We start from the raw sequence: 13,750 nt of genomic DNA, 5'->3' as shown, positions 1-13,750 counted from the left end.
CTTTAACCTACTTTATTAATATTTATACTGATTATAAAATTCAAAATGAGAAAAAATATTTATTATAATAAAGGCATCAACTGTTCAACAATCATCAACTTTTTTCTGCATAGCAAAATAACAGTCATCCCATTTTTATACTCGGATAAATATTTTAGTCTCATAAAATTCAAATGATCACGTCTCTAGTTTTACACTGAGAATTCTTCAGTGTTCCACTAGACGTAACACAAGTACCTCTGGTAGTACACGTACCACGAGGTATGGGGTCAAAAGCTAAAGTGATGCATATAACTGAAATGAAAGCATTTGTTGTGTTTGCTCAAATTTCTGTCTGATGAATTCATTATGTTGGATGCAGTGTGGGATTTACGTGGCTGCCAGCACATGTGGGAAGGGAATGAAATAACAGCAACCTATCAGTTGGCCTGTGAGAATTATGTTGTTGTTTGTTCTGGATTAGCAAGATTATGACAGAAATCACAGGACTAGGATTCAAAAGGCAGGTTGGTTATGCCATTCAACAAAGATATATGACAACTGGGACAGGAACAGATCAAGTTAAATTAGTGAGGTTAAGGGTTGGGAATACTGGCTTAATAATGGGTTAGCCCTGATAGGGAAAGCACCCTGATGGGAGATACGATGTGCACAAAAAGAAATTTAACTGGCAACGAGACAGCGGGCAAGACTGCAAAACTAGGGCTACTAAATGTAGTCTAGTTGACTTAATTATCAATTTCAGTAAAGTAGAAATAAAGAGCATATTAAAGCAGAAAATTGAGAGATGGCAAAAACACTGGGAAATTTAATTTAATTTAATTTAATTTAATTTAATTTAATTTAATTTAATTTAATTTAATTTAATTTTATTTTATTTTATTTTATTTTATTTTATTTTATTTTTACCAGTTGGTGGCAGTAATGCACAAATACACTGCGTGACAAACGCCAAGAAGAAGAATATGATGAAGAAGAAGAAGAAGAAGAAGAAGACGCTCTCTATTCTGCTTGCAAGGTGAGTAGATAGTAGATTCTATGTTCTTTCAAAGTTCCATATTGCAGATATTATGTATGTGTACTGTCAGTTACAGCTGCAGTTTTATGTTTTATGGAATTATTAGATTAACAGAGTCGTTTTATAGAGATAAGATGGTGTGTTGTGTGTTATGAAAGCTAGTTAGCGGCTAACGCTAGCAAACAGTAAAATATAAGAACTCTTTGGTTTATGGCTAAAGTTGCTTTTACACTGGTTTCACTCCGTGTATGAGGCGTGCTATCAGGGAAAAACCTGCCTTTCTATCCGCAACTGGATCCTCTCCGCTGAATGGAAGCTAGTTTATAAACTGGAGCTAGCTGAAAAGCAGGATACAGATGTTAAACTTTAGAAGCTGCATGATATTAGTATTGCATTTAGTTAATTAGTTAATTTGTTACACCTGCATTTTAAAGCAGTTCAGTTCAGCAGCTCTTTCATGATGTATGTATACAAAGCTATTGTTAATGTTTGTTTGTTTTTATATATATATATATATATATATATATATATATATATATATATATATATATATTATTAGACATATATTCTGCTGTCTTAATAATAGTAGTAATAATAATAATATTAAAAACAGTAATGGTATGTCTAAATATTTAGACCCTCACGCTTGTATACACAGAAAATTGAATGGCAGTACATATTAAATCAACAACAAAGCTACATGAACAGTTAAGAATGTTACACCATGTAAGAATGTTTGTAAAATGCTTTACAAACTTGGACAAACATGTATTTACTGTGTTTATGTGGTGGCATTTTCAGTCTTGATTTAAATCGTTCTCAGAGACTTAAACTTGTTCACATCGACACATAATGAAGATCAAATAAGTTGTATCTGTTTTTACGTCAATGAATTTGTTCAGAAATAAATTTCTTGTAGTTTTAAAGTGGGCCTGCTCACTAATGTGTAGAAAATGTAAGAACAGAAAAGGAGGGCAGAGGATTTGTTTTCCAAACTTCATTTAGAGTTTATTAATGTTTGCTTTGGTTATTGACTCCTTCAGAAAAAGCAGCATCCATCACGGACCAGCTCTTTTTCCCTGCTGTTATATTTCCAACCACCTGACCTGTACATGTCTCAAACATCTGGGGACAGAACATACAAACAGACTAAATGTGTGAATTGTTCTGTTTTCTTGTTGATCAGGTTATCAAACTTTTCATCTAATGAAAGACTGATTCAGATTTGAGGGTATCAGCTCAATCTGATCCCATTGAAGTGTTTACATGAGAGTTTTGTTTGATTTTGGATACTCGTAATACACCTCATGATAAAATGAAAAATGCTGACCAGAGAAATTTTGTTGCACTTGTTCCAATGACAAAGTTCTATTCTAATGAAATAACTTACCCCCTGTGGTTCTCCTAGGTGGTATCTTTCTACAAACTGATGCTTCCAAGTGTCCTTCACTGTGCTCGACCCATCTCCACCTGCCTTTCTTTAACCCGGCCTCTGGCCCACTTCACACCACATATGGACCCAGACCCCAGTCGTCCCGTTGAGAGGGCGATCAGAACTAAACTTACTAACACACTCAAGCCAGACCACTTGGAAGTCCACAATGAAAGCCACATGCATGCTGTCCCTCCTGGGTCTGAATCCCATTTCCGCGTCCTGGTGGTCAGCTCTCAGTTTGACGGCCTGCCTCTGATTCAGCGCCACCGTCTGGTTAATGAAGCGCTGAAGGAAGAGTTGAGCACCTGTGTTCATGCATTGGCTATCCAGGCAAAGACTCCTGAGCAGTGGGGCAGTAACCCCACCCTCGCCAAAAGTCCACCCTGCATGGGAGGTTCCAGAGGGGATCACACGGTGGAGGAGAAACTGAAGGCCGGACGGGAGTGAAGACTTTGGTGGTGGGTTAGGTGTAGGTTTCAGTTCAGAGAGTCAGACTTGGTAGTATTTGAGTTCACAACAAAAAACAGCTTCAGTGGCTCCGCATGAGAAAACATGCTCACACATAATGTAACTAGAAATAATGGTGTGTTTCTCGACACGGTTACTGAATAAAAACAATACAGAAGTCACTGTAATTCTTTGGATTTACATCATTATATTCACATTGGTGGGAAAAATGCTAATGGTGTCAATAAAGCCTCTGTTAATTTAGCATAAGCTACGTTACTGTCTGTAGCATAAATGTATGCCTGTTCCTGTTAAAGATTATAAACAAACACCTTTTTCATCATTATGCTCATGAGATTTGGGATTAAATATTATGTGAACAGGTAAACACTTAAAAAATGAGGTTTTACCAAATGTAGTCGCCATGATTCTAAGTTGCACCAGGATTCAGTTTGGTAGTCCTCACCATCATGTTGGAAGAAATGGGTTTTGCATTTCAGTATTCCTCCTTTCATTCTTAATAAAAAAGTCAATGAAACTCTTTCAGGCGGATCTTCTAAATGGTTGAAGTATTTCTACTAATATTTAAGTTTGATGGATTCAGCCACGGCACTTAGAATGAGGGGGGAAGAACAAACATATGTACATGCATAGAAAATGTTTTTACTTCTGCAGGGCGATACAGAACTGATACATAAACATAGGCCTTAGGATGGGAACAGAAACTGGTCTTTTTCTAGTTAAATCAACTCCAAAATAATGAAATGAATCATCTCTTGTCAGATGCTTTGTTTTTACTGCCCATGTGTGGCAGTTTGTGGCTGAACTGCAGCTACATTATTGACGAATAAAATGTCAGTCCCGTGAGTGACGCTGCCTCGTCTGTGCTGCACTTATCAGACGTGTTAAGACTGACTTTATAAGACCCAGATCACGATAGATCAGAGTAGAATGCTTTAATAAAATGGCTTTGTTAAAATGATTTATACATGTGTCATGTAGTAGTTTTAGATCGCTGCCTGGAAGTGTAAAAACATTCAGTGTTCCTGCAGAGCACAGGTGAGCTGCATGTGTAGCACACAGTTTACTTCCCCCTGCTCATTTAGATATTTCCTGCTGTAACACATGATTCAAATGAATGAGGCTTCTGCCGTCATCGGTATGACTCAGGTGGAGCTGGGAGACTGTTTTTACCTTTATAAATATCAGATTGATGAAATCTGAGTAGCGAAATAATTATAACCAGCTGTAATTTTACAACTGGTGATGACCTGGAGCTCAGTCATTTTTTATCAATGAAGTTAAAAAAAATCTGCCACAAAAAGTCAAATTTTTTTTACTCTAACTAAAAAGATTTCTTAACCCTGACTACATCATTTCCAAAACATGCACAGTTAATATGCAATATGGACACAGTTATAAATGTACACGATGATAGAAAACAACATGTATGATTCTGGAAAGGAGCTAGTCAGTAGCTAAACAGTAAGAAGCATTAGTGGAAGCAGACAGAGATCCATCAAGTCCATTATTTGCAAACTACAGTTATTTAGTTTATTACAGTGTTTTGAAGTTAACTTCTAAAGCTCAAAGGTAATGTTTACTGATCAATATACAAAAAATGTTTAGACAAAAAAAGACCATTTCTAAGGATAAGAGATATTTTCAAAAGCTGAGCTTCAGAATAAAAGTGTTGGAGTGATGTATTTGTGTGTATGGACGATCTGGATAAAGAAACTAAAGTTAAATCAAATATTGTGTTTAAATAAATGATTAAAGCCACTTTGGTAAGCAAATATGAAGAAAAGGGTTTGTTTCGCTCTGTGATGTAAAAATGGTAAATGATGACGTATGTTGGCCTGCAGCTGTTTTTAATTGAGTTTTATTACATGTTTGGTTAATTGATTTGGAGAGACGGACAGATTCTATAAGATTTTTCTTCTTTCTGCTCCTTTTCATTCAAGATTTTAAGAATTTTGGTTCTCAAAAATTTGTATTTGTTGCATCTTTTTTTTTGGATGAAAAGAATTAAATAAATTAATGAATAAATACATTTTTTTCTTGATTAGATAATATTATAATGAGCTCAAGTTAATACTGAAGCAATAAAGTAAATCTGTGACAGCTGAATTTTAACCAACCTGGTGCATCAAACTCATGGAGGTTAAAAATGTCGTAGTTGTGGATGTTTCCAGTTTATACTGGATGAACTTTTCTTCTTTTTTTATTTATTTATTTTGATTTTAAAGATCTTAATCTAAACTGGCCATGATTACTCTAAAAATAATCAGCAATATGATGAGAGCAGCTGGAACTGAGTGCCTTGTTAGAAATAATAGAGAGGAGCGAAATGAAAATAGTTTACAATGACTTCTGTCTGACTGTTTACAGCCTGTATGAGGATTAAATGTCGGCGCTGCTGGCTCAACACATGAGGGCAGTATGTGCACAAGTTATAGGAGGATCTCTGCTGGGCGGATTATCAGAAGTCAAACATTGGTAATCCAGCCAGGTTTACGTCTCAGTTTGTTTCTGGATTCATACATATACAATCAAACAGAACCACAAACTCAGTATAAAACAGGACAAACACCAGACCTGCACTCTGATTGGCTGAACCAGCAGATTTAGATTTTAAAGTTACTATAAATCATAAACTGAATGTCTAATTGCATCTCCTCGCCATTATTTAAAATAAAAGGTAGTCTTTTGGTTTATTTAGACAATAAAAGACCTCTTTTAAGTTGAGATTCTTATAATTCATTTTGGCCCAATTTTAAATGTGAAGCTGCTGGAGTTTAAAAATCATTAGATGAAAACGACAGCAGACAAAAGTACAAAATGTTCTGCAGTTTGTTCTTGTTTTTAGTGACACAGTCTGTCCAGCATGTGGGTGGGCGTTTATTTTTGTCTCAGATGTGTCGCTCCGAAGGTCTTCTTGTCCTAACTTTAACCCTGATGACGGCCGAAACTCACCCTCAGGTCTTCTTTAAAACAAAAAAACAAGTGTGAGTCTGAACCAGTTTACATCAGTCTGTGAGATTAATGTACAGCAATTTTGTGGTTTTGTTGAGATTTAAAGCAACATGGCGATTCTTAACACATCACGGTGGCTAAAGCAAACTTTTAATGCTTTGCTGCAAAGCTTCTTAAAGTTATTGTTAGCTCATAAATGCAGGCCTTCAGTGGAATGTGGTGTCAACTCAAGGTAATGCGTGCCATCTTCTACAACCATCCTCCTCCTGCAGCTGACAGCCTGTCAAGCCCCACAAAAGGCTCTGGTGAGGAGGGTGAACAACTGGTGTCACTGGTTTGGAAAAAGGAAAACGGCAACACAACCACTTTATGACCCCTGCCACTCATTACAGCCAGGCCTAAAGAGGCCAAAAACAATCTGAGGGCTGTGGGAGAAACCAGGGAGCTGGGCTGAACTGCCTCTGGACCTGCAGACTGTCTCTGCCAATGAGATTTATGTGTCACAATTCCAGGTGCTGTTCTGATGCAGGGGAGGGGGAAGCCAAGGAGGATGATGAGGCGGTGCAGGGGCTTGTCTTGTGCTTGGCAGGTTTGGCTGTTTTACATGTGAGAAGTACATGACTTATTCAGTTGTGGCAGTTATATGACTAAATAACAGAGTCAGTCAGGTTAGCTTAATGGATTGTGACTTGTTTTAGCCAGAGGTGGACATTTAAGCTGCTTTTTTACTCATTGTTTGACCCTTGAAAATCAAATATCAGTCATTTTTTTCTTTTAATTTAACAACCAGTTTGTAAAGCAAAACATAAAGTTGATATTTAGCTGTAGAAATTAAAGCAAAATCAGAAAACTCCCCTTAGAGGTGTTTTGATCTTCACAGAGCAATGTCTGAGAAAACAGTTATTAAATAGGCTGTCACATACTTCATATTCTTTTCTTTATTATATTTATTTTGTTTGTTTTTGTTGTTTTTTTTTTTTTTTTTTAGTTTGATTTTTCTAATTATTTCTTGATGCAATCCAACAACAGATAAAAGATAACATGAATGAAAAGAAGCAGAAAGATGACAAATCTTATATAAACTGGCCCTTTTTACATGACAGTTTAAGCAAAATATATATACATCAAAAAAATTTTTTTTTTAACCATGAAACAGAAATTTATGAGATTTAAAATGTATTTTCCAACAGTGTCAAGGCTCAGCAGAACACCCCCCCCCCCACACACACAAACTCTGTAAACTAAATATTATTAATATAAAACATTATTTTAAAGATATAAACAAGGTTAAACTTAAAAGCTCAGAATTCTGCAGTCAGACATAAAGTTTACGATTACACATCTTATACTTTCAATGAAACCCACTTTATTAACGGCTCAGAATAAAGTAAGATAATAAGGATAATAGAATATTGTTTTCATATTATTTAACAAAACATTAATTATTTTAAATGTTTATTAATGTCAGGCTAACTCAGACTGGACACAACGTCGTTTTCTAAATTACTAAATTACTAAATTTACTTATAAAAAATGGCTTAAGCATAAAAAAAATCTAAAACTAACTTATTTTACAACCCCAATTCCAAACAAGTTGGAATGCTTGTAAAATGTAAATAATGATGCAATAAACTGTAAATCTAATTTTATTTTCAGTAGAAGATAAACAACATATCACATGATGAACATTTTATCATCTGATGGGAGCTGATAGTGAATCTGATGGCATCTGTAAAAAGTAGTTCCAGGGCGATGTTCAGCACGGTGTAAAAAGTAGTTCCAGGGTGATGTTCAGCACGGTGTAAAAAGTAGTTCCAGGGTGATGTTCAGCGTGGTGTAAAAAGTAGTTCCAGGGCGATGTTCAGCACGGTGTAAAAAGTAGTTCCAGGGTGATGTTCAGCACGGTGTAAAAAGTAGTTCCAGGGTGATGTTCAGCGTGGTGTAAAAAGTAGTTCCAGGGTGATGTTCAGCACGGTGTAAAAAGTAGTTCCAGGGCGATGTTCAGCACGGTGTAAAAAGTAGTTCCAGGGCGATGTTCAGCACGGTGTAAAAAGTAGTTCCAGGGCGATGTTCAGCACGGTGTAAAAAGTAGTTCCAGGGTGATGTTCAGCACGGTGTAAAAAGTAGTTCCAGGGCGATGTTCAGCACGGTGTAAAAAGTAGTTCCAGGGCGATGTTCAGCACGGTGTAAAAAGTAGTTCCAGGGTGATGTTCAGCACGGTGTAAAAAGTAGTTCCAGGGTGATGTTCTGCACGGTGTGAAAAGTAGTTTAAGGGTGGTGTTCTGCACGGTGTAAAAAGTAGTTTAAGGGTGGTGTTCTGCACGGTGTAAAAAGTAGTTTAAGGGTGGTGTTCTGTACGGTGTAAAAAGTAGTTTAAGGGTGATGTTCTGCACGGTGTAAAAAGTAGTTTAAGGATGATGTTCTGCACGGTGTAAAAAGTAGTTTAAGGGTGATGTTCTGCACGGTGTAAAAAGTAGTTTAAAGGTGATGTTCTGCACGGTGTAAAAAGTAGTTCCAGGGTGATGTTCTGCACGGTGTAAAAAGTAGTTTAAGGGTGGTGTTCTGCACGGTGTAAAAAGTAGTTTAAGGGTGGTGTTCTGCACGGTGTAAAAAGTAGTTTAAGGGTGATGTTCTGCACGGTGTAAAAAGTAGTTTAAGGGTGGTGTTCTGCACGGTGTAAAAAGTAGTTCCAGGGTGATGTTTAGCATCGTGTAGCATCCCCCTTCTTCTAACATTTCTGGAAACATCTGGGAAGTGAGGAGACCAGTTGCTGGAGTTCTAGGAAAGGAATGTTTTTTAACATTTTTTTAAAAATTCTAAAATGTCTTAGTTTTAACATCTGATATGTTGTTTTTGTTCTGTTAGGAGTAAAATACAGGTTCATGAGATTTACAAACCATTGAAATCTGTTTTTAGTTACATTTTATTCAGTGTCCCAACTTTTTTGGAATTGGGGTTGCATTTCTGTCTGCTTAATTAAGGTGAAAAATTAGTTGTATTTTTTTTAAAAAACATCTAAAATCAAAGGAAATACTATAATTAAATCCCTTAATGTGAGCAGGCTATTGATCTATTCCCCAGATAGGCCAACGGTTTCTAAAAAAATGTGAATTTGACAATACAAATCAGTGTCAAGTTTCACATAAAGGCTGTTTAGCTGAACCAAACTGCAACATTAACCACTTTAAAACAAAGAATTACACACACACACACACACACACACACACACACACACACACACACACACACACACACACACACACACACACACACACATACACGCACAAAAACAAAGAAACAACAACAACAAAAACAAACATCAAAAACAATCTGTTTAAAGTAATCTCAGCCTCCAAAGGTCAATATGATGTTTTATCTATTTACAGGTTAATTCAACATTAACATGTTATTATAAGAAAGAAACAGATTCCCCCGACATTTGTTACTTTGACATGTTTTCGTTGTGTCATCTAATTCTCACATATAAAAATAGCCCTGATCTTCAGTCCACCTTGTCTTCTCCATCACAGCCAGACTACAGCCATGATGGATCTGTCTCCGGTCCCAGGTCTGGCCCATAAGTCCTGCAGGGGTGCTGCAGGTCAGTGGGAACCCACCTTGGCAGAACTGCCTTTGCGTCAGAACCCCAGGACAGTTGGTGCCAGGCTGGACTGGGACCCGGAGCAGGGCAGGGTTCCCGCGATGAGCGACCACTGATTTACACTGCGGCTCCGAACGGAGGGCCTGAGTGCAGGGGGCTCCTTCTGCGCAGCTGACCTCTGCTGGTTGCAGGGTCATCCATTGGTAGGGACGAATGAGAAGGGGGGGGCAGGACAAATGGGTGTCTCAGAAGGGCTGGTTTGGCCGTCCCAGGGGACTGGCGTCGTCTTGCGGCCCCCTGGGCAGCTGCAGGATCTGTGGAGCATGTGTGTGCAGAGAGCGGCCTGGTAAACACATTTAATTTAAACCCCACTAAGAACAACAATCATTAAGTTTACTCCACCTAATGTAAAACCTGGTGTCAAAGCACAAAAGCAAAGGTTTGCCACTAAAACAACAGACAAAAGTCACACAGTTTGCTTTTTCCTTGCTAACTGGAACACTGTATTCAGAAGCAGCTCAAACTCATAAGAACTAATTACAGCTGAATAATTACCGAATGGCTCCCGCGCTGCTCTGACGATTAATCTTTAGCTGGTTTCATGTTGTAAAAAAACAGAGTTGAAACTAAGGTGATGGTAATAGGCTATTAAGACCCTTTAATTGGAAAGCTTCCCCCTCCACAACCCACAGCAACTCTCTCTCACAACACACAGCTGACTAATGAAATCAGTGAATAGCAGCCTTGAATGCAAAGGACAAAAGCATAGATAGAGAAAAGACAATATCCTTGTGTGGGAGAATTAGTTACACTCAGTAGTCTAAGTATTCAGAGCACAGAATTAAAAAAAAAGATGAGGGTGGGGGTGAAGGGGGATTAAGAGAAAAGTCTACACAGGTGGGTTTCTGGGAAGGAGGAAGGGGGGGGTCACATGACAGGACATTACCTCGTTTGATAAACACCAGCCGTGGCCCACAGGAAGGAGGAAGGGAGTTATTTTATAGGTGGAATTAACTGCTTCACCACATCAGGTATTCATTATGGTAAATCTCCCAGGTGTGCTGTACATGCGAGTGAAGGCAAACCACTCAGGAAGCTGAGTTTGATGCACAACGCGGACTGATAGGTACGCAATCAACAATCTGTAAAAGTCACGTGCTTCTTTTTTAAACAAATTTTCCTCTAGCTATAATTAATGCTAAATTAAGCTTGAACACTGGGTCTGAATTTACTAATCATTTTTACAAAGAAGATCCATTTTGAGTTGTTTTGGTCAAAAACTTCCAACATATCTCAGGAACTTTATGTAGCTGGTTGTGATTTTTAATGTTGCCTTCCTGCACAAGTTGTCACATTATGCTTCATGTGTTGAAAATGACTTTTTCCACTTGCAAAGTGAAACAGTTTGATAACAGGAACCATGTGTAGGTAGAGAACTCTGCAAAAGGTCCCAGCCAAGTCGCAATATGACAGTATATAAGACAAACGCAGCTTGAAAGTGTATATTCGGTCTAAGCCGCTTCATTCTTCAGCAGTTAGAACCCTGTTAGACAAACTTTCTGTCACTTCTTCTGGAACAGTTCTCCAGGATCCTTAAAGGACTTTCCAAAACTTTTCTTTGGATGTTTCTGCCTTTTGTTCTGTTCTCTGTCCAGATAATCCCACACTGCTTAAATAATGTTGATGTCCAGGTTCTGGGGAGGATCCATCCCTCCATCAGACCTGTTGCCACTGATCTCCAGTCCATGTCTTGTGTCTTTGTTTTTGATGAGGCTTCAGCCAACAGTAGGTGGATCAACTGAAGGTCCAGATGCATCTCTCAGGTCCTGGTTCAGGTCTTTGCTGGAATTGTTACCATTTCCTGTTCATCTGCTGCAGATAGTTTTTTCTTATTTATTTGTCCTGACTCTTCTTCTTTTCTCCTCCACGTGTCCGGTTTCAGCACACCACACTGAGATATGCCAAGTTTTCAGCTCTTTGGGAATCACCTTGTTGTTGTAAAAATCTGTCAGGCTGTGTTATCTTTAGCCTTTTAATAGATTCAACAATAGAAATGGAAAGAAAGGATGTGTGTTTGTAACAGGCTGCTTTTTTTGCCTTAATGATTCATAGGTCAGTTTTAAATTATTTAACAAACAAAAGAACATTCCTTTGAAATGGTCAGGTGCAGGGACTTAAAATGTGCAAAGAAGCAGAAAATGTCCAAAGAAAAACTTTTTAAGATCTTCAGAAAACCTGGTAAAGTGTTACCCAAGACCACTTAAAGAAACAAAGAGTGGCTTTATGGTTTAACTGTGTGCCTGCTTGTTTGTAGATCAACTAATCAATCACATATTGAACACAAGTCTTTTGTTTTTCACTAAACAAAAACATTTGCAGAAAACATGTGGTGATCAGATGTCCCTTCAGATCTGATCATCCCTTGTTTCTTCCCAAATGACCAAAAAGACACAGTGTTTGTGACAAATCAGCTGATACACCAGATGAAAAGTAAATTGTCCAAGAAAGTAACATCTGTACCTTTACTGACGTATGACAGCCATTTTGTTAATGCATTTCTCTTTTCTTGTTCCCCTTGTGCGGCTGAGTCAATCATATGATCACAGCAGTAAGTCATGAGCGTTCTTCCTGGGGGTGAGGCTGGTTTGGCTGGTTTTTGGGCCAGAGTGCTCAGACCAAGGCCTTAGCCCTAAGCCCTGCACACCCAGTTACTGACACGCATGTAGCTCCCCTTCCCACCCCTCCAGGGCACTAACCAGAGGACTGAGCATGTCAAGACAGATGGGTCACAGATAAGACCTTCTTTCTAGGCTTCCTCATTATCCTCTCTCAGCTCTCCTCTACCTTTTTGCTCTTCAACCCCTGTGACTTTATACTCTCGCTCACTAGCTTTGAACCTGTTCCTCATTCTTACTGCGCCCCTCTTCATCACTTGCTGTCAATCACATCATTTTGTTGTGCAACCCCTGGCCCAGTTTGCAAACTTTGACTTGTTACCCTTTGACTTTGAGCAGCTCACTCCTCATAAACTTGTTTTGACCTCTTTCTCTCAGCTTTCATTCAACAGTTGAAACATTTCCGTTCTGCCCTACGTTGAATCTCTGCGTAATTCCCTAAAATCTTCCCTCAGCCTCTCCAGGGTTCCCAGTTACTCATGGCTGAAGCATAACGCATGATTTTCTCCACCTCCATTTTCACCTCATTCCAAAGCACTGTGTCTTAAGGAGGATTACATTCACTTAACCCCCTGGAGTACTCAGCACCCCATTTGATCATGTTTATATCTTGTGCACAGCCTGAGGCTATTATCAAATCAGCATTTTATGTTATCACTTCTCCCCGTGGGTTTTACTCAGGGCCGATGTTTTTAGTTTAGAGGTTGTAAGTTATTTAAACAACAGTGTTTAGAATATTTTGGGAGAGTTGAGTGACGGCCAGCTTACAGCAACATGCAGCAGACCTATGAAGAGCTGCTTTTATAGCAGCTGCAGAGCGAAGCAGCCGTGCTCATAAACCTTCACTCCAATATGTTTGTCATGAAAAAAGTGGAGTCAGAGTTTAACAGAGATTGAGCGCATTTATGGCCGAGCCTCAGATATCATAAAATTGAGTTGGTTAGCATCTGGTTTTATTGTAAAGCCACTGGTGTCACTTTGCATCAGTTGTATCCCATTTCGAGAGGATGGTCACAAATATTTGCTGTAAATGGGATTTATCAGCAATGACAGGGTATGTTTGTCAACCAGTCCAATACTTTGGATCTGACTGGAATATTCTAACAGCTCTTGGGGAGACTGACATTAAATTTGACTTCATGTCCCGAGGAGGCATTCAGGGAATAAACGACTATAGTCCCCACTGTTCCACCAACAGCTTTACATTTGGGCTATTTTGTGACACTTCTTAACTTGGATGGATTTAGGACACTAAATTAATACCCACCAACCCACAAAATGTAGCTTAAAATTCATTTTGGTGGATATGAATGAAAACTTACAGGTCAGTTTGGTGGGTGATGAATAAAGCAAATAATTTCAGGCGTTTGTCCTGCCGCTGCATTTCACTGCCTCACTGAACAAAGTGCTGCCGAATAAAGAGCCACTTTTAAACAGTGCAAGTGATGCGCAGAACAATAAACAGTAATGTGGTCGTGTAAAGACCAAGGCTGGTTACAAGGAGAAAAAGGACACAAATGCAGTGAGACAATGAAAAGGAGGACGTCTTAATTAGCTTTAATGTAATCACATTCGTTATCAAATCAAAGCTGAGAACA

General features: G+C 38.5%; 1 protein-coding gene across 1 annotated transcript; it reads left to right on the top strand.

Annotated features, from left to right (window-relative positions):
• The first annotated feature begins 951 nt into the window (after nt 1-951).
• bola1 (bolA family member 1) lies at nt 952-3,088 on the top strand. The gene is made up of 2 exons (XM_041989198.1): nt 952-1,018; nt 2,427-3,088. The coding sequence occupies exon 2, from the start codon at nt 2,448-2,450 to the stop codon at nt 2,898-2,900; it is 453 nt and encodes a 150-aa protein (XP_041845132.1). The 5' UTR covers nt 952-1,018; nt 2,427-2,447; the 3' UTR covers nt 2,901-3,088.
• The last annotated feature ends 10,662 nt before the right edge of the window (nt 3,089-13,750 follow it).

The sequence above is a fragment of the Melanotaenia boesemani genome, chromosome 6 (assembly GCF_017639745.1).
Source record: "Melanotaenia boesemani isolate fMelBoe1 chromosome 6, fMelBoe1.pri, whole genome shotgun sequence".
NCBI lineage: Eukaryota > Metazoa > Chordata > Actinopteri > Atheriniformes > Melanotaeniidae > Melanotaenia > Melanotaenia boesemani.
This window is presented reverse-complemented; position numbering and strand designations above follow the sequence as displayed.

Excerpts from the sequence above, each read along its gene's own strand:
- bola1 (XM_041989198.1), top strand. The coding sequence starts at position 2,448 with ATGCTTCCAAGTGTCCTTCACTGTGCTCGACCCATCTCCACCTGCCTT.